This window comes from Sapajus apella, unplaced genomic scaffold, assembly GCF_009761245.1.
Source record: "Sapajus apella isolate SASKATOON/1434 unplaced genomic scaffold, GSC_monkey_1.0 scaffold44, whole genome shotgun sequence".
NCBI classification, from domain to species: Eukaryota; Metazoa; Chordata; class Mammalia; order Primates; family Cebidae; genus Sapajus; species Sapajus apella.
In genome coordinates this window covers 7329-28034 of record NW_022436984.1, presented here as the reverse complement: position 1 = coordinate 28034, position 20706 = coordinate 7329, and the positions used below count along the sequence as shown (strand labels likewise).

Here is a 20706-nt window from a genome sequence, read left to right as displayed (position 1 = left end):
GACATAAAAACTTTTGTGTTAGAAAACCTAGTTATGTATTAGAATAAATGATAGTCCGGTAAAAAAGGCATCTGTGGCTGGGGTTCCCTATAGCCATTGGCTGCCACAACTGCTGCTCTGATGCTGGGATGCCCCTGTCCCAGGAGGAATTGCTCCCTGTGACATAATAAATATATATTTATTCTCTGCCCCTGTTTAGGATTCTTCAAAGTTTAAGGTCTTTCTACATGCTAATGAGATGACTGGTACCTGGGGGCTCTTGGATAAGCTCAGGATGGTTCCCAGGGGAACCAACAATGTGATTAGAAGCTAGGAACTTTCCACCCTGCTCCCCACCCTCTTGGGAAGGGAGAGGAGCTGGAGATTGAGTTAATAATCAATCATGCCTGCATGATGAAGCCTCCAAACAACTCTCTAAAGTACAGAAGTTCAGAGAGCTTCCAGGTTGGTGAACATGTGGAGATGCTGGGAGGGTGGTGTGCCCGGAGCAGGCATGGACGCTCTGCACCCCTTCCTGAGTGCCTTGCCCTATGCATCCCTCCCCTCTGGCTGTTCCTGAGTTGTATCCTTTTATAACAAACTAGTAATCTTCTAAGTAAGCTGTTATTTCATTTCTGAGTTCCATGAGCTAGCCAATTATTGAACCCGAGGAGGGGGTCGTGGGTTTTATAGCTGGTCAGTCAGAAGCACAGGTGGCATACTGAACTTGAAAATGGCGTCTGAACTGGGTGGTGGGGGGCAGTCTTGTGAGACTGAGCCCTTAACCTGTAAGATCTGACACCCCAACTAGACAGCATCAGTATTGAATTAAATTGTAGGACATCCAGTGGTGTCCGCCAAGAAGTAGAGGATTGCTTGGTGTGGGAAAACCCCCACATTTGGTCACCAGAAGTTCTGTGTGAGTCGAGAAAACAAGAAGTTGTCCCAGAACACAAGTTTTCTCCTGAAAGGTGACTCTGAGAAGACTGAGGAGGAGCTGGAAGAGATTGACAACAGGAGCTAGATGAGACCCTGTTGGAGAGACTGTGGGGTCTGACAGACATTTTTTTTTTTTTTTTTGAGATGGAGTTTCCCTCTTGTTACCCAGGCTGGAGTGCAATGGCACGATCTCGGCTCACCACAACCTCCGCCTCCTGGGTTCAGGCAATTCTCCTGCCTCAGCCTCCCGAGTAGCTGGGATTACAGGCACGCGCTACCATGCCCAGCTAATGTTTTGTATTTTTAGTGGAGACGGGGTTTCACCATGTTGACCAGGATGGTCTCGATCTTTTGACCTCGTGATCCACCCGCCTCGGTCTCCCAAAGTGCTGGGATTACAGGCGTGAGCCACCCCGCCCGGCCCTGACAGACATGTTTTTAGAGAGGGTTTGGTCCCCAGCCAGAGCCACTTTTAACCTCTTTCTCTTCATACCTCAAAAACATACAGGTTTTCCAATACAGCCTTGCAGATTGGGCCTACCTCCTTTATGACTCTGGTTCTTCCTGTTGTCTTTGAGCCTGAGAGGTCGTAAATGGAGTCAAAGCAGCAGCTGCAGTAGCAACAGCAGCAGCAGATACTTCCAGGGCCTAAGCCTGCTGTCAGGAGAAATGGAAAGATCTAGATTGTTACTGCTCTATTTGAGGTGTCTTGGTGGGAAATCTGAAATTCAGTATCGTTTGACCTACTGATTATGTGGATTATTTTTATTTTTGTTTTAAACCTTGACACATTCATCTACCTAAACTTGGTGGGGAGAAGTCTCCCTCCTTCATCTCAGGAAAGATTTCCAACTTCAGCAGTGCCCTCCGTACTGTCAAAATGCCTCATGGCTATGCTGTAAAGCAGCCACTGTCTCTTCCCAGTGCATTGGAGAGGAGGAGGGAGGGCCTGCAACTCTTCAACCACAGGATGGGGACTGTGGAGGACAGATCAGGAGCACATTTTCTCAGTGCACTTTGGCCATTAGACGTGTGTATGTGTGATTTTAAAAAAGTCAGTTCTCATTTTTTTTGTCTTAAAATATTTAAAATGGGCCGGGTGCAGTGGCTCATGCCTGTAATCCCAGCACTTTGGGAGGCCAAGACCGGCGGATCATCAGGTCAAGAGATTGAGACCATCCTGGCCAACGTGGTGACACCCAATCTCTACTAAAAAATACAAAAATTAGCTGGGAGTGGTGGCACGCACCTATAATCCCAGCTACTCAGGAGGCTGAGGCTAGAGAATCGCTTCAACCAGGAGGTGGAGATTGCAGTGAGCTGAGATCGTGCCACTGTATTCCAACCTGGTGACAGAGTGAGACTCCATCTCAAAAAAAAAAAAAAATTAAAATGTTTTCCACTGAAAAAAAAAAGACATGTATGTATCTGTGCCTTTAAAGACATATTATATACTGTATCCACAAATCTATCTGTTAGTAGAAAAACCATAGGATGAATCAAATGCTCTCTTATGAGTCCAGACCAGGCATAGCCTATGAATAGGAAGGTTCCTAATCCCTCTTTATCATCATTAGCATCATTCTTTATCTTAACTGTAACATATAGAAAGTAATATATTTGATATTCATATAACACCAGGAAATAACAGACATTAACCTTTCACCATACATGTGCTAGAACTTTTCATTTTTTTAATATGCATTTCAGCTACAGCTACAGCTCTTGACCATCCTGTTCCATTTTGTCCCTGGAGTTAACCTCTTTTTTGAACTTGTCATTTACATTTATATTTTTAAACTGCTATTATTCATGTTCATATCTGGATTCAAAATAGTATTATTTTTGTGCTTGCATATGTGTATGTGATTTACGTAAGTGCCATCCCACTGTTTCTAACCTCTTAGGACATTTTTTACAGTCAACATTGTTTTGAGATTGATCCCTATTAATGCATATAGATCCAGTTCATTCATTCCCATTTCTGTATGGTAGTGGTAGTAGGTGGGTTCCATAAGCTCAGAAGTTCAAGACCAGCCTGAGCAATGTGGTGAAACCCTGTCTCTAGAAAAAAATATAAAAATTAGCCGAGCATGGTGTTTGCCTATAGTCCCAGCTACTTGGGATGCTGAGGTGGGAAGATCACTTCCCAGTTGTACTTGCATGGATCTGACCCTAAACCACAAACCCCCAGCAGAATTGTACCAAGAGACAGACCATCCATCACACAGGTCCCAGACCGGCCACTGGGTGGCACACATCTGCAGAAGATCTTAAAAGCAATAGATGAGAATTGATGTTGAAAGCACAGTTCACAGTAGTTTGATCAGACCTTGTGATTGAACCAAGCCAGGTAGATTACCTGCTAAAAAAAGTGTTAACATTTCCCACAGGTTTTAAACAAGGTCCAGAGTCTCATAATATTCGAAATTTCCAGGATAAAACTCCAAAGCATTTTAAGAACCTGGAAATCTCAACTCACATGGGAAAAACAATCGACAGATACCAATGCTGAGATGACACAGATGTTAGAATTATCTAAAAAAGATGTTAAAGTCTCTATTACAAAAATGCCATGAGTAAATGTGAACACCGTTTTAAAAATGAATGAAAAGAAGAAAAGCCTCAAGGAGGAAATAGAAAATATAAAGAAGAACCAAATGGGAATTTTGGAACTGAAATATATAATAACCAAAATTTAAAAGTTATTGTGGCAGGGCATGGTGGCTGACACCTGTAATCCCAGCTACTCGGGAGAATCGCTTGAACCCAGGAGGCGGAGGTTGCAGTGAGCCAAGATCACGCCACTATACTCCAGCCTGAGCGACAGAGGGAGACTCTGTCTCAAAAAAATAAAACAAATTTTTTTTTAAAAAAAGTTATTGCATGAGCTCTGTATTAAATTACTACCATGGCCGCTATAAATACAGCTACAAATGTAGTGACAGGACAATGTGTTATGTAATGTAATGTAATGTGTTCTGAGACTGAGAAATGTGAAATGAGTCTTACAGAAGTAAAATCAAGATGTCAGCTGATTTGAATTTCTTCTGGAAACTGCAGGGAAGAATCCATTTCCTTGCTCTTTCCTGCATCTGCAGGCTGTCATCAATCCTTGGCTCAAGGCCCTTTCCCTCATCTTTAAAGTACATCAGTCTTGCTGGACACAGTGGCTCACACCTATCATCCCAGAACTTTGGGAGACCAAGGCAGGAGGATCATTTGAGCCCAGGAGTTTGAGACCAGCCTCAGCAACATAGTGAGACGCCATTTCTACAATAAAATTAAAAAAGAATGAGATGTCCTTTGCAGGGACATGGATGGAGCTGGAGGCCATTATCCTTAGCAAACTAACACTGGGACAGAAAACCAAATACCACATATTTTCACTTATAAATGGGAGCTAAACGATGAGAACACGTGGACACATAGAGGGGAACAGCACACACTGGGGCCTTTCAGAGGGTGGAGGGAGAGGATCAGGAAAAATAACTAATGGGTACTAGTCTTAATACCTGGGTGATGAAATAATGTGTACAACAAACCCCCATGACTCAAGTTTACCTATGTAACAAACCTGCACTTTCATCCCTGAACTAAAATAAAAGTTAAAAAAAAAATACACCAAGATTCAATGTCAGGTTCATAGAGGCAACTAATGTGTAGCAATCCCAGCAGTTTCCATTTTTTTCTTTTTTAGACATGGCCTTGGCTGTTGCCCAGGCTGGAGTGCAGTGCAGTGACATGATCACAGCTCACTGTGGCTTTGACCTCCTGGGCTCAGGTGATCATCCCACCTCAGCCTCCTGCGTAGCTTGGAACTACAAGCATGTGCCACCACATCCAGATGCTTTTTTGTGGAGATGACGTTTTGCCATATTAAGGTTTTGCCATGTTGCCCTGGTCTTGAATTCCTGGGGCTCAAGCAATCCACCTGCCTCGGCCTCCCAAAGTGCTGGGATTATAGGCATGAGCTGCCACACCTGGTCCCAGCAGTTACTTTTTATACGAAGTAATGGAGGCCAGGCACGGTGGCTCATACCTGTAATCCCAGCACTTTGGGAGGCTGAGACAGGTGGATCATGAGGCCAGGAGTTTGAGACAAGCCTGGCCAACATGGTGAAATTCCGTCTCTACTAAAAATACAAAATTAACCAGACAAGGTGGCACATGCTTGCAATCCCAGCTACTTAGGCGACGGAGGCAGGAGAATCACTTGAACCTGGGATGTGGAGGTTGCAGTGAGCCGAGATCACACCACTGTACTCCACCCTGGGCAACACAGCGAGACTCCATCTCAAAAAAAAAAAGAAGTAATGGAGACCTGGTCCAGTGGTGGCTTACGCCTGTAATCCCAACTACTTGGGCAGCCTGAGGTGGGAGGATTGCTTTGATCCAGGACTTTGAGGCCAGCGTGAACAACATAACGGGACCCTGTCTCTAAAAAATAAAAATGAAATAAGGGAGCACCGCTCACTAGCAACCTTCACAATCCATGTTTAGAGGTGTCCAGGAAGCAACCTAGGAGTTCAGAGAAGCTGCCAGCTGTTAAAAACTTATTAGTTTCCAAAAATCATTATGTATATTGGAGGGACAAAGGCCAATCACCTAATGGTTCACTTTGGACTTGGGAGTAGGTAGGTGGCAGCAATAAGTCCCTGTTCACCTGAACTCTGCTCTATGACTAAGACCTGATTCAGCCTGTGGGTGCTTCCTGACATCCCATGAAACTTGGGCAAGTCTAGAGGACTCTGAACCTGATTGGTCCATAAGACTGTAATATTTTATATACATAGATAGATAGATAGATAGATATAGTTTTTTTTCTTTTTGAGACGGGGTCTCATTCTGTTGCCCAGGCTGGAGTACAGTGGTATGATCTTGGCACACTGCAACCTCCACCTCCCAGGTTCAAGCGATTCTCATACCTCAGCCTCCCGAGTAACTGGGATTACAGCCACCCGCCACCACCCCCAGCTAATTTTTTTGTATTTTTAGTAGAGACAGGGTTTCACCATGTTGGCCAGGCTGGTCTTGAACTCCTGACCTCAGGTGATCCACCTGCCTTGGCCTCCCAAAGTGCTGGGATTAGATTACAGGTGTGAGCAACTGCACCTGGCCAGATTTAATATTTTTATTAAGATCTTTTCCGATACAGAATACAAAATTACAAAATACAGAAAAGCAGAAAAACATACCAAATCCTACCATTTAGTTACAATCACAGTTTATGTCTTGGTATATTTCATTTATTGATTGATTTATTTGATACAAATATTACCTAAGGCCTCCAATGCACGGTGCTAGGCTCTGGGGGGTACTGAGGTAAACTCAACACTTTGGAAAGCCTGCAGCATTTCCCTCCAGTCTTTTTCTAGATACTTCTGCACATGCAAAAATGTTTCAAACTTTTCTAAAATTAGAGGAACAGTCTAAAAAGTGTAAAATAAATCTCAAATCTATCAATAGTTTTGGACACTTCAGCTTTACTTGAAGTAGGAATATGTTGTTCTCCTTGCTATTCTCACTATCAGTCATGAACTCAAAGTGGTTAAGATGAGAGATGAGTTGGGAATTAATTAGGGAAAATTATGTTCTAGGAGTAGAATAGGGAGGACTGCTCCAGCTCCAGCTCCATCAGCTTTCTTTCTCCTTTTTTTTTTTTTTTTTTTTTGGAGATAGATTATTGCTCTGTCACCCAGGCTGGAGTGCAGTGGCGTGATCTTGGCTCACTGCAAGCTCCGCCTTCTGGGTTCGAGACCAGCCTGGCCAAGATTGCGTAACACTGACTCTACTAAAAATACAAAAAATTAGCCAGGTGACAGTGGTGCAGGCAGCCAAAGCCAGGCTGGACCTTGTGATCTGCCCACCTCAGGCTCCCAAAGAGCTGGGATTACAGACATGAATCACTGTGTCTGGCCAACTATACTTCTAATACTAAATGTAATCAATATTTTATATTTTGATAATTAGCAGGTGAGAAATAGTATCTTCTTATTTTGATTTGTATAAATGTGAACTCTGTTGTTTTAAGGCCTCTGAGCTTACTTATTTGATGTTGCAAGCTACAGTAGTTTCTTAGTTCCCGAGCCCACTTTTCTCTTTTTTCTACCTCTGTCCTTTCATTTATTATACACTGGTTTCTCCATTCTTTTGTTCTTTCCAGAAACATGTATTCATTCTCTACTATGTGTCAGCAGTGTTAGGCATTGGGATTACACAGATAATTATCTGTAAGACATTGTCCCTTGGATCAAGGAGATCATTATAACAGAGGACACAGACATATCAAACTATTTATTTATTTATTTATTTATTTTGAGATGGAGTTTTACTCTTGTCGCCCAGGCTGGAGTGCAATGGCATGATTTCAGATCACTGCAACCTCCTCCTCACAGGTTCAAGCAGTTCTCCTGCCTCAGCCTCCTAAGTAGCTGGGATTACAGGCATCCGCCACCACTCCTGGCTGATTGTGTATTTTTAGTAGACACAGGGTTTTGCCATGTTGGGCAGGTTGGACTCGAACTCCCAACCTTAGTTGATCCACCCACCTTGGCCTCCCAAAAGTAGGTGGATCACCTGAGGTTAGTGAGCCACCACACCCAGCCATTATCAAACTATTTCTATTCCTTCTTCAGTGAATTGCCTGCTCCCATCTTTTGCCTATTTTCTATTTTATTGATATGGACACTAGAAGAAAGCTCCTATGTTGAGAAAATTATTCTTTTTAGGCCAAACTTAAAAGTTCTTAGACAGTCAAATTTATTGCCTTTTTGGCTTCTCCATTTTATGTCTTGTTTAAAAAAAAACTTTCTCACTTCAAAATTATTTCATGAAATAACTTGATAATTTCTTCTAGTATTTTCTCAGATCCTTTTTTACATTTAAGACTCTAGGCCAGTGCCGTGGTGCACACCTGTAATCTCAGCTATTTGGGAGGCTAAGGTGGGAGGATAGCTTGAGCCCAAAAGTTTGAGGCTATGCAGAGCTACAATCATGAGCTTTGATCATGCTACTGCACTCTAGCCTGAGCAAGAGAGGGAGGCCTTGTTTCTAAAAGAAAGAAAAAGAGCGAGAGTGAGAGTAAGTGAGAGATTGAGAGAGAAAGAGAGAGAGAGAAAGAAGGGAAGAGGGAGAGAGAGAGAAAGGCAGGAAGGAAAGAGAGTGAGAAAAGAAAGAAAAAGAAAGGAAAAAAGAAAGAGAGAGGAGGGAAGGAAGGAAGGGAGGGAGCGAGAAAGGGAAGATGGGAGGATTCTGGTCTATCTGGAAATTATTTTAGAGTAAAAATTAGCTCTCATATTTTTATCTTTTTTTTTTTTTTATTTTTATTTTCCAACCTTGACTCTTCAATCAGTGATCCAGCTTCTGAGGAGTTCCAGAACAATCCAGATTTCCCAGGTCCTTGGGAACATGACTGAACCTGGCTTATTGACATGTTGCTGGTTGTGACTTCAAACCCCTAAGCCTCTCCTGCTCTCTGAGCTTTTGGTCCAGAGCCCAAGAAGAGCCTGGGCACCATTCTCACTGGAGCACATGGGCTCCAGGTGGCCCCCACAGAGACCTGGATCCTCATTTGACTCAGAGTCTCAGGCTGTAGCGCTTCCTCTGTAACTGCAGCCCTGGCTCCCTCCCCTCTTCCCTCCCATCCCATCTGCATACTGCCCCGCCAGCTCTTCTCTGCAGAAATTTGCATCATGGGCTTGTAGGGAAGGCTTCACTGAGCCATGGTCTGTTCAGCTGCCCCGCTGCTGCTCCTGGCCATGACTCTTCCCCTGATGGGGTCACCAGTTGTCCAAGCATCCCAACCCGTAAGTGAGACTGGGGTGAGACCCAGGAAAGGTCTGCAGAGGCGACAGTGGGGACCTCTGGTTGGGAGAGACAAGGCATGGAATGAAAGGATAGGTAGCAGGAAAGGGTGGAGGGGAGAGGAGGTGGTGTGTAAGGAAAGTGCCCGCTTTGTTATGCGATCTCTGAGAACTCAGTCTTGTTCTCCTGGGTGTGGGGGATAGCTTCTGTTTCCTTATTTGAGTCCCTGCAGACTTCTATGACACCTGCTGCACTTGGGATAATGGCTTGTCCAGTCAAGCTGGTCATTTGAAAAGAAAAAGAAAAAGAAAAGCTTTGTAGATTTGGGAACTATTGTCTTAGAGTATTGGAGGGAATCTGAGGAAAGGCATCAGAGTCTAGAGGGTGCTTTTCCATCTGTGTTCTACCCAGTAGAGAGCTGTATCTATGCCTGTGTCTATATCTATGTATCACTAAGCCAAAATCTATCTATACTACTAAATCTCTATCTTCATGTAAATATATATCTGTATCTGTATCTATATTTGTCTATATCTATACCTTGTTTTAGACATGCTCTCACCATGTTGCCCAGACTGGACTTGAACTCCTGGGCTCAAGTGATCCTCCCACCCTAGCCTCCCAAGTAGCCAGGACTAAAGGCACGTGCCACTGTGACCAGCTTATATTCATCTCTTAACCATATTCTTATCTCTATCGATATCTGGTATTGGATAGATAGCCACACGCACAGGCAGGTGCAAATGGACAGGGCTCAGGTCTGTGGCACTGGGAGCCCCTCCAGATTTCCTGGAGGAAAGACTGCCTGGTTCTCTCTCCTTGGCCCAGCTCCTTCCTCACCATCCTACCAGACAGATCCTTCCCTGCCTGGCCCATCTCCCTATCTTCTAGCTTTGGCCCATGGCCCAAGAGACAGTGTGGACCCAGACCTCCACCCTCACCCTGACAGAGGAAGAGTTGGTGAGGAAATAATGTACAGGAACCAAAGACTAAGGAAAGAGGCTGCTCACCCTGCTGTCAAACCCTACAGAAGGAATAAGCTCCCCAGGCGCCTGGGCCCCAGCCAGCTCTGTCCAGCCCCACTGCTGGAGCTCCAGAGCCAGCCATTTCAATTAGCCTAGAGGCCCAGGGACAGGTAAACTTAGGGAGGAATTAAACAAAGCATGTTGACTTCCCAGGGCGTGCCTGGTTCCTGGTCTTGTGTGGGATCTGTGGGCTCTAACAGGGTTCCTGGGGTTGCATCTCTGGCACCCCCTAGCGGAAGCGGGCTGTCGAGACTGAGTCATGCTGGCTGAGACTAGCCAGGCTGGCCCCTGAGGTGTCTTTGGAAGGGACTTGAGGTCTCCTCTGTGTTCTGTTCCAGGGACAGAGTCAGGCTGGAGGGGAATCTGGATCGGGGCCGCTCCTGGACCAAGAGAGTGAAGCAGAGGGTGAGTGGATGGACAGGAGGAGGAGGGAGGTAGAGGAGATAGGAGCAGGGAATGAGGTAGGAACCCAGGATCCACAGAGGAGAGGGCGGACGCAGCGAGGGAGTGGTGGCGGAGAGAGAGGACTGGCTGTGATCACAGGCGGACAGGTCCGTGACCAGTTCTCTAGTGGTGAGGCCTGGAGACTAACTCATTTGTCTTTGGAGCCTCATCCATAAAATAGAGGTTGCTGGGTGGAAGGCATGAAGCCATGTATCTGAAGGCACTGTGCTTAAGGGAGGAGTTCCCTTCCTGAGCCCTGTCTCTATGCACTGAACAGGATGTGGGAGGGGTTCTGTCCTGCATTCCTGGGACTAGCCAGTAAGGTGAGAGAATCCAGAGGGCTTGTGGCCTCACTGCCTGTCCTTGCCAGCTGTCCCCTCTGCTCCTGTAGAATCAGTGCTGGTCTCCGTCTATGTACATCTGGACTTTTCAGATAAGACCTGGCCCCCTGTGGTCTCCAGGACCCTGGCTCTCCCCGCTGCCTTAGCTTCCTCTGCTCCAAGGCCTCTTCTCACTGGTGTCAGACTCACAACAGGTACCACTTGTGTGGGAAGGGGGCTGAGAGTGAATGAACATGGGCTCCCTGGCCTCCTGCAGCCAGCTTGCCTGAGATGCTGGGAGCCCCTCTGTATTTCCTGGAGGAAGGACTGCCTGGTTCTCTCTCCATGGTCCAGCTCCTTCCTCACCTCCCTACCAGACAGACCCTTCCCTGCCTGCCCCATCCCCCATCCCCCATCTTCTAACTTTGCCTGATGGCCCAAGGAACAGACAATAGGGCCCAGATCTCCACCTTCAGCCTATTCCCTTGCCTTGTGTGACCTCTGCTGCTTCAAGTCCTGACTGAAGGGGCAGTCCTGATGCATGGGCCTGACTGAGGCACCTGGAGCTTGGGGATTGGGCCAGATACCCAGGCCTAAAGCCTCTCGGGCTTCAGGCAGGTGTTGGCCCTGCCCGCCCAGCTTCCTCAGACAGCCTGCCCACTCCTTCTTCCCTCTCTCTGTCACAGAGTGTCGTGTCAACCACGAGGGGTATTTCTATTGCGCTTGCGTCTCTGGGTACCAGTGGAACACCAGCATCTGCCTCCATCACCCTCCCTGTCAAAGCCCCCACAACCACCAGCCCTGTGACTGCCTTATCTTTAGCCATCCCGAACCCGGGTACTGCCAGCTGCTGCCACCTGGTGAGGAAGGTTGGGAACTTGGAAACCAGTGGCCTTAAGTGAAATAAATGCTCTCAGTGGTTTCTTCCTCTCTGAACCTGTAGTTTGGCCAGCTGGCCCAAGCCCAGCTGCTCTTCTGGGTAGGAGAAAAAGCCAGCCATCATAGCAGATCACAGGCCTTGAGCTTGGAACCTGAGTAGGGAGACTAATGACGGGGTGTCCAGAGACATAAGGACAAGGAGAGAAAGTACTTGAGTAACCGCCCTTTTTTTTTGAGATGGAATCTCACACTTGCTGCCCAGCTGGAATGCAATGGTATGATCTTGGCTCACTGTAACCTCCACCTCCCAGGTTCAAGCAATTCTCCTGCCTCGGCCTCCCGAATAGCTGGGATTATAGGCACCTGGCACCATGCCTGGCTAATTTTTGTATTTTTAGTAGAGACGGAGTTTCACCATGTTGGCCAGGCTAGTCTCAAACTGCTGACCTCAGATGATCCACCCACCTCAGCCTCCCAAAGTGCTGGGATTGCAGGCGTGAGCCACCACTCCCAGCCATGACCCTGCTTTTTACCTAAGGATGCAGGAAGCAGCTCCAGCAGCCCCAAGATACCTGGGGGAGGGAGAGACACAGACCAGAAATGTTCTCACTTTGCTTTCCAATAACAGATAGAGTCTTCCAGGCTGGATTGCAGCAGGCCACATTCAGATGCCCAACCAGGGACAAAAAGAAAAATTTAAAAAGCTAGGGAGGGAGTATGGAGGAATGGGCTCCAGAGTCAGGGGAGGAGCAATTGCTCAGCTGCATCTGAGAGCCATGAGTCCCTCCTCTAGGGATCCACTGTCACTTGCCTCCCTGCAGTCCCCGGGATCCTGAGCCTGAACTCCGAGCTGCAGATGCCTGGCAACACGCTGAGCCTGACTCTCCTTCTGAGCCAGGAGGCCACCAACCTGAGCTGGTTCCTGAGGCACCCAAGGAGCCCCAGCCCCATCCTCCTGCAGCCAGGGACACAGGTGTCTGTGACTTCCAGCCAGGGCCAGGCTGCCCTCAGCATCGCAAACATGTCCCGTCACTGGGCAGGTAGCCAGCCTGGCTTCCCCTCCTTGCCTCCCTTCTCTTTCCTCTTGTTTCCCTTCTTCCTCCTCCTCTTCCTCCCACGTCTCCTTCCCTTCCCCTTCCCTCTTTTCTTTCTGCCTCTTCCTTACCCTTTTCATCTTTCCGTTTACCATTCTGGGGAAACAAAGGCTAAGAGATCCCTTGGTGTAAAAAACTGCAATGTGTCAAATTCTAAATTTGGCCAACTTTTTCACTGTGATCTGGGACTTCTGAGACCCTTTTCAGGGTTCACAAAGTCACAACTACTGTCCTAATATCCTAAGATGTCATCTGCCCCTTTCACTGCCACTTCCTTGGGGGTAAACAGGACCCTTTCCAGAGGCTACACGGCTATCGTGAGATTGAATGCAAAAACAGATGGGAGAACCCAGACATGGGCCAGATTTGCAAACATGTAAAACAAAGTCACTCTCCTAATTATGTTTTGGAAAATGTAGTTATTTTTCATAAAAATGTCTCTGTTAACAAAAATACTAGAATGTGGAGATCATGGTCTCCATTTCTGCTGAAAGCAGATCCATGTTTTTCAATATGCTAAAATGGCAGGGGTGGTGCAGGAAGGCATCTGCTCTGGGGAGAGGGGTTCATTTTGGAATTCGTGGGCTTGTGCTGGTAAAAAAGAGATCTTGGCCAGGCGCGGTGGCTCACGCCTGTAATCCCAGCACTTTGGGGGGCCGATGCGGGCAGATCATGAGGTTAAGAGATCGAGACCATCCTGGCCAACATGGTGAAACCCTGTCTCTGGTAAAAAATACAAAAATTAGCTGGGCATGGTGGCACATGCCTGTAGTCCCAGCTACTCGGGAGGCTGAGGCAGAAGAATTGCTTGAACCCAGAAGGTGGAGGCTGCAGTGAGCTGAGATCATGCCACTGCACTCCAGCCTGGCACCTGGCAACAGAGCAAAACTCCGTGCCAAAAAATAAATAAATACAAAATGAAGAGATCTCTTTTAGAAATCTCTTCTACCTCCTAGAAATTCTTCTTGGGGACAGGGAATGTCCACCAAAGGGGCCATTCTGGGATCTTTCTTGCTGGTTTTAAGCACTGGGTGGCAGGCAGAGGACAGGAGCGAGGCTGTGGTGTGGAAAGCAGCAGATTCTGTGGTGCAGGGGGGCCCAGAGGAGCCCCAATGTGCAGCCGACGCGTGTCTGCAGGTGAGTACATGAGCAGCTTCGAGGCCCAGGGCTTCAGGTGGAGCCTGCACAAGGTGGTGAAGGTGCCCTTGAAGGCGACAGATGTGGCTCGACTTCCAGACCGGCTGTCCATCTCCTGTGCCACCTCCCCTGGCTTCCAGCTGAGCTGCTGCATCCCCAGCACAAACCTGGTCTACACTGCGGCCTGGAGGCCCGGAGAGGGCAGCAGAGGTATGAGAAGGGGACAGCAGTCAGGGGTCAGAAGGACCAGTGGGCAGCTTGTCTCCTCCAGGCAGCTGGGCCTTCAGCTCATGAGAAACAGGCCACAGTTCAACCAGAGAATGGGGCCCAAGGCCATTTCCGACCCCATCAGAGCCATCCCACGTCTATTGCCATCACATAACCACACACGCAGAGAAAACTTTCTGCAAAATGCTGTCATCTACACAACCTCATTTAACTCTCTGTGGAATTAGTTTGATGATAGTCCCCATTTTACAAATGAGGAAAGGTGGAAACTGAGTCCTAGAGCTTGTTAGAGATCCCCATCCCCTCCAGCAAAATCCAAGCTCTCGCCCACTGTCCAAGTGGAGCCGACCCAGCATTTGGCTCTTCCCCACTGCTTCCCCTGTTTCTGAATTGCTAAAAAGACTGAAACAGTGTGTCGGAGCCTGCTGGGTTCCAGGCCTGTCCCCGGCCCAGGGACAGTTCCCTTCTCTCGTTTTGCTCTCAGCCTTCTCCTTCAACGCGTCAGGCTCTGCGTGCTTTGTGCTGGCTGTTCAGCGCTGCCCGGCAGCCGACACCACGTATACTTGTGACCTGCAGAGCCCAGGCCTGGCTCCACTCAGGGTCCCCATCTCCATCACCATCATCCAGGGTGCGTAGGGCTTGGGATCCAGTGGGCCGGCGCCAGCTGCTTGGCTTGGGAGCAGGGCTCTCTTGCATGGCACGTCCCTGCCTTGGGCAACAGAACTGGACTCCGGGGCCGGCACAGGCTCCTGCCCAAGGAGAGGCTGGGGTGAGGCTGTGATTGCTGAGTACCCCCTGCTCATCATTCTTCAGATGGAGACATCACCTGCCCTGAGGACTCCTCGGTGCTTACCTGGAATGTCACCAAAGCTGGCCACGTGGCACAGGCACCATGTCCTGAGGGCAAGAGGGGCGCAGTGAGGCGACTCTGCAGGGCTGATGGAGTCTGGGGGCCCATTAACAGCAGCTGCACAGATATGAGGCTCCTGGCCTTGTTCAATAGAGCCAAGGTGAAGCTTCTGTCCTGCTGCCCACAGGCTCCCTCCACGGCCCACCTTGGCCTCTCTAGGACCCAGCTTGCAGATCCTTTCCTCCTGAGGCCCAGCCCACAGGCTGTTCAGCTTCCCTGAGCTGGAGCCAAGCAGAGCCAGGAAGTGGGTGTGGGAGGGCCCGAGGGGGCCAGCGATCTCCATGAGGCTGGGATGCCCTTCTCAAACCATAATTCCACCATGTGTCCCGCTTCCTGTTGTCTTGTCTGTCTCAGCTGCTGCAGGCAGGCCAGGGCAGGCCTGCTGAGGAGGTGCCACAGATCTTGGCACAGCTGCCAGGGCAGGCGGCAGAGGCAAGTTCACCCTCCGACTTACTGATCCTGCTGAGCACCATGAAATACCTAGCCAACGTGGTGGCAAAGGCCAGAATACAGCTTGACCGCAGTGCCCTGAAGGTGAGATCTCTGAGCCACAGTGGGGGCCAGCTAGGCGGTGGAGTGGGGGCGAGGCTCCTCACCTGTGGGCACTTCTGTCCCTCTGACATCACTATGGCCTATCGGGCAGCAGAGCTCTCCAGAGTCCAGGGATCTGCTCCTGGTCCATTTCTCCTCTCGGACAGCGGTCTCCAAGGCTGTGGATTGGAGAAGGCCTGGCGCTGGGAGCACATGGGGGCTGGAAGGCAGGAAAGAGTGTGGAGACATGAGGCCTGAGGCGTGTGTGCGCAGGCAGGCGTGCGGCTATGACACAGACAGGAAGTTTCCATGGAGACGCTGAAGTGTGCTTGGTGTGGCCGGGCTCACCTAAAACGGCTCTCAGTATGAGCCTCCGTTGGTGACCCACAAGCTGCAGCCAAAAGTGTAACAAAGGGCAATGATATGTCACACTGTTCACACTTGGGAATACACAGCATCTGTGAACGCACAGACATGTTTGTGGCCCTCACCTCCAGGACACGGTACCCTCTACCACGGTCACCATTCCTAGCTTTGCAGACCTGGAGGGGCCAAAGAATAGGAGAAGTCCCCTCTTAGAACCTGGGTGGCCCCAAGGGATGGAGGGTGAAGAAGGGTTTTCAGCAGAGGGGCTGGGTGCAGTCAGGGGACAGATCCTTAAAGATGCCCTCAGGTGTTTGGCCCAACAGCTCCCTGTTCTTCCCATCAGGAAAGTCTCCCTGGACAGGCCTGCCTTCCTCTCCCTTTTCTCTCCAACCTCGGGTGGTACACTGGACTGGGAAGGGAAGCTTTCAGGTCTGTAGTTCTCATTGCCCCAGCTCAGTCCTGTGGGCGCCAGTACATGGGGCTCATCTTTCTGTTGGGTGCCGCAGAATCTCCTGATTACCACAGACAAGGTCCTAGACATGGATACAGGTTCTCTGTGGACCCTGGCCCAAGCCTGGAAGCCCTGGGCAGCCTCGACTCTCCTGCTGGCGGTGGAGACCCTGGCGTGCAGCCTGCGCCCGCAGGACCAGCCCTTCGCCTTCAGCTTGCCCAATGTGCTGCAGCAGAGCCAGCTGTTCGGACCCACGTTTCCTGCTGGCTACAGCATCTCCTTCTCTACTCAGCCCCCACTGCAGGCACAGATTCCCAGGCTCTCCCTGGCCCCACCGGTCCTTAATGGAACCGAAATAAGTATTACTAGCCTGGTGCTGCGAAAACTGGACCACCTTCTGCCCTCAAACTATGGACAAGGGCTGGGGGATTCCCTCTATGCCACTCCCGGCCTGGTCCTTGTCATTTCCATCATGGCAGGCGACAGGGCCTTCAGCCAGGGAGAGGTCATCATGGACTTTGGGAACATGGATGGTTCCCCTCACTGTGTCTTCTGGGATCACAATCTCTTCCAGGGCAAGGGGGGTTGGTCCAAAGAAGGGTGCCAGGCACAGGCAGCCAGTGCCAGCCCCACTGCTCGGTGCCTCTGCCAGCACCTCACTGCCTTCTCCGTCCTCATGTCCCCCCACGCTGCTCCGGAAGAACCTGCCCTGGCGCTGCTGACTCAGGTGGGCTTGGGGGCTTCCATCCTGGCGCTGCTCGTGTGCCTGGGTGTGTACCGGCTGGTGTGGAGAGTCGTGGTGCGGAACAAAGTCGCCTACTTCCGCCATGCCGCCCTGCTCAACATGGTGCTCTGCTTGCTGGCTGCCGACACCTGCTTCCTGGGCTCCCCCCTGCTCCCTCCCGGGCCCCGCAGCCCGCTCTGCCTTGCTGCCGCCTTCCTCTGTCATTTCCTCTACCTGGCCACCTTTTTCTGGATGCTGGCGCAGGCCCTGGTGTTGGCCCACCAGCTGGTCTTTGTCTTCCACCAGCTGCCCAAGCACAGAGTTCTCCCACTGATGGTGCTTCTGGGCTACCTGTGCCCACTGGGGTTTGCGGGTGTCACCCTGGGGCTCTACCTCCCTCAAGGGCAGTACCTGAGGGAGGGGGCATGCTGGCTGGATGGGAAGGGAGGAGCGTTCTACACCTTTGTGGGGCCAGTGCTGGCCATCGTAGGTGTGAATGGGCTGGTACTAGCCATGGCCTTGCTGAAGTTGCTGAGACCTTCGCTGTCAGAGGGACCCCCAGCGGAGAAGCGCCAAGCTCTGCTGGGTGTGATCAAAGCCCTGCTCATTCTCACACCCATCTTTGGCCTCACTTGGGGGCTGGGCCTGGCCACTCTGTTAGAGGAAGTCTCCACGGTCCCTCATTACATCTTCACCATTCTCAACACTTTCCAGGTAGGTGACATGGGAGTGGCTGTGCTTTTTGCACTTTTAGATGGTCTAAGTCATGGCCGATCCCTTCTCTAGGAGGTACCAAGGTGGAGCAGAAGAAGCATAGGTTCAGGAATTTTAGAAGGCCTAGGTGTGCATCCCAGGTCCTCTGCTGACTAGCTGGATAACTTTGGACAAATTATGTAACCTCTCTGAGCTATGGTTTTCTTACCTGTAAAATAATAGCTGATATTGTTGGAGAAATCAGGAAATTGTCAGTACCCGATCCTTTGGTATCTCTTTTCTAATCATAACAATAAGAAACACACTTGAAATGGTAGTAACAGGAAAATTGAGATGGGAAGCCTTAGGATGTGAATTACGCAGGAGGACAGAAGGAGCACGCTGATTCAGGTGAATCCCTTCCTCCTTGACCAGCTTACCCCCATGTCCCTCTTCTCAGGGTGTCTTCATCCTATTGTTTGGTTGCCTCATGGACAGGAAGGTAAGTCTGCCAACCTAACCCCCTGCCTCACTTGCAGCCCACAGGCCGGGACTGTGGCTGGCCTAAGCACAGCATTTACCTCTCCCACAGGTACAAGAAGCTTTGCGCAAACGCTTCTGCTGCGCCCAAGCCCCCAACACCACAATCTCCCTGGTGAGTTCCTGGCTTCAGATCCTCAGCTCTCCTCTGAGCGCATGTCAGAAGGTGTTCCACGGCCCTCCCCGGAGGACATGGGCACAGCCAGAAGCTGAGAGTAGACTGGGGTTGGTTTTTAGAATGAGCAGGTTTCAGGTTCCAGCTCCCCACCGGTGGAGCAAGCAGCCCAGTCAGAGCCATCAGAATCAGGTTCCTGGGTTCCTGATTATCACCGGGACTCCTACTGACTCTCTTGCCTCTGGTTTTTCCATCTAAAAATCTGCCTCCAGTTAGCATTTGAAGGAAAAATGAGGGATCGGTACTCATAGGAGTTACTGTAGCTGAGCGCACAAGTTCTAGGATTCCTGTAGCCCAGGCAGGAGTGCATTTGAGAAAGTAAAAACGAATACAACCTCTTCAAGGGAGAGTTGACGATAATAATTGCCCTGCAATTGGGCCTTTCCACCCCCTCCTAGGCCACAAATGAAAGCTACATCTTGGAACACAGCAAAGGAGGAAGTGACACTGCCAGGTGAGAACTCAGCTTTCTCAGGGGCAGCCTGAGCAGGGTGGATTGAGGATGGTGTGGCAAAGGGCCTCCTGGCAAAGTTCTGGACAGAAGGCTTCTCTTTCCGTACCCAGCCCACACCAAAGGATAGGAAACAGGTTTTCAGGGTAGCCAGTGCTAGATGGGTGGGGACGGTGGAAATGTTGGAGAGCAGAAGGCATAGCACCTTCTCTTGCTTTCCAAGAAAGCTAGGGGAGTTTCATCACCACCAGTCCTTGACTCAGTTTTTCTGAAAATTCCTTTTCACATGATCACACTTTTAATTATCATGAGAATCTTGCCTCAAAGGGATTGCCATGGGTGGGCTTGGTATCTAGAGGGGAGGGCAGCCTGCAGAAGCTGGGCTTGGTATCCACTCGCCAGCCCTGAGCTCTTTCACGGGAAGACAGATGCTTCAGCATGAACCACACACAGAGCCATGTTCCTGCAAGGGAGTTGATGCTGTGTACTCTTCCCTCCTTCCAGAGCTCAGCCCTTGAAAAAGGCAGGCTTATATTTCCCTTAGTCACATTTATTTATCTTACAGCTCACCCTTTCTCATTTCTAAGTATCCAGCAAGAATAGCAGGAAAAACTAGCTAAAGACACCTAATAAATTAAGCCTGCCTTTGCTCCAGAAATAATCAACAGATATCAAAGTGCAGAATAATTACAAGGAAACTTTCTCAACCAGTTTTAAACTACAACAATACATGTTTTGAATAGATTTGATGAAATTGGTTTTAATTGACCTATTCAGTGATTTCTGATTATTTCTTTTTCAATAGTTATGAAGAAAGGACGACTTAATTGACAGGAACCTCTGATCTTCCAAACACTGGAGACGAAGGGCAGAATTTGGTTTGTCTCTTTTCCAGTTTAGGAAAAGATGAAGTTAATTGGTCCCTCTTTCTTTAACCTTTAAAAAAGTCAATATAAAGTGTAAGTTTCATAACCATACCCATGTATAGAAACAGGCATTCATACGAGCACATTGTAACAATAGGTTATAAAAATTTAAAGTTTAATATGAATTTATGTCAATTAGTGAAGTTTAATTGATATTTAAAAATGAATACTAGATATAAAGAAGGTAGATTTAAGAAAATCTTTTTGAACACACCAAGATATCTATCTGGCTGAATTAACTTATGGAATTCACAAAAGGAAGATGACAGGATTCTGAGAAATTTTTAAACTAGATAAATGAAAAAGTCTAATGAATCGGTCTTTGTTAACTATGCAATTCATGGATTTTTTAATAAAATGGGACAGGGGCATTTTCTGTTAAAATAAAAATGGATATGCTATCATATGCCATTGAAAATACTTTTCTTATAAACAAAATGCCTTCACTTGATGATTAGTGTGAATATTTTAATTGTGTATAAATTGGCCCAAATGTTTCTATAAGTGGATTCATTATACTTTCAGAGAGAAGCCAGTAACTCAGCAGGCCCGTCGTGGTGTTTCCATTCTTTTTTTTTTTTTTTTTTTTGAGACAGAGTCTTGCTCTGTCACCAGGCTGGAGTGTAGTGGTGCAATCTTGGCTCACTGCAACCTCCACCTCCTGGTTCAAGTGATTCTCCTGCCTCAGCCTCCCGAGTAGCTGGGACTACAGGTGCATGCCACCACGCCAGCTAATTTTTGTATTTTTAGTAGAGACGGGGTATCACCATGTAGGCCAGGATGGTCTCAATCTTTGATCTCGTGATCTGCCCGCCTCAACCTCCCAAAGTGCTGGGATTACAGGCATGAGCCACCGCGCCCAGCCCATCGTGGAGTTTCTAAGCCTCACACTCGCTCCAGCCCTGTAGGAGGCAGGTGGTGACTAAGACAGGGCAGGCTCTGCCTCACAGCACAGACATGTCTCATTTCCACTTCATTTCACTTTCACTTCATTGACAGTTACAGTTTTCATTTTATAAATTACAAAAATATCTTTTGGTTACAAATTCAGATAATATGCTTTCACTTTAGAAACATCAGGGGTCCCC

The 20706-nt window shown here is 48.7% G+C and overlaps 1 protein-coding gene across 1 annotated transcript; it reads left to right on the top strand.

Annotated features, from left to right (window-relative positions):
• Positions 1 to 8572: 8572 nt before the first annotated feature.
• On the top strand, positions 8573 to 18699 carry ADGRF3 (adhesion G protein-coupled receptor F3). The gene is made up of 13 exons (XM_032301248.1): positions 8573 to 8726; positions 10088 to 10154; positions 10585 to 10728; positions 11200 to 11371; positions 12185 to 12432; positions 13624 to 13833; positions 14336 to 14479; positions 14665 to 14861; positions 15116 to 15295; positions 16165 to 17547; positions 17987 to 18028; positions 18119 to 18181; positions 18640 to 18699. The coding sequence occupies exons 1-13, from the start codon at positions 8643 to 8645 to the stop codon at positions 18697 to 18699; spliced, it is 2994 nt and encodes a 997-aa protein (XP_032157139.1). The 5' UTR covers positions 8573 to 8642.
• The last annotated feature ends 2007 nt before the right edge of the window (positions 18700 to 20706 follow it).

What these genes read in the sequence shown, in the direction of transcription:
- ADGRF3 (XM_032301248.1), top strand. Translation starts at nt 8,643, where the DNA reads ATGGTCTGTTCAGCTGCCCCGCTGCTGCTCCTGGCCATGACTCTTCCC. An exon ending in GCCCGGAGAGGGCAGCAGAG is followed by an intron (nt 13,834 to 14,335) that starts GTATGAGAAGGG and finishes TTTTGCTCTCAG; the next exon opens with CCTTCTCCTTCAACGCGTCA. An exon ending in CCATTCTCAACACTTTCCAG is followed by an intron (nt 17,548 to 17,986) that starts GTAGGTGACATG and finishes CCCTCTTCTCAG; the next exon opens with GGTGTCTTCATCCTATTGTT.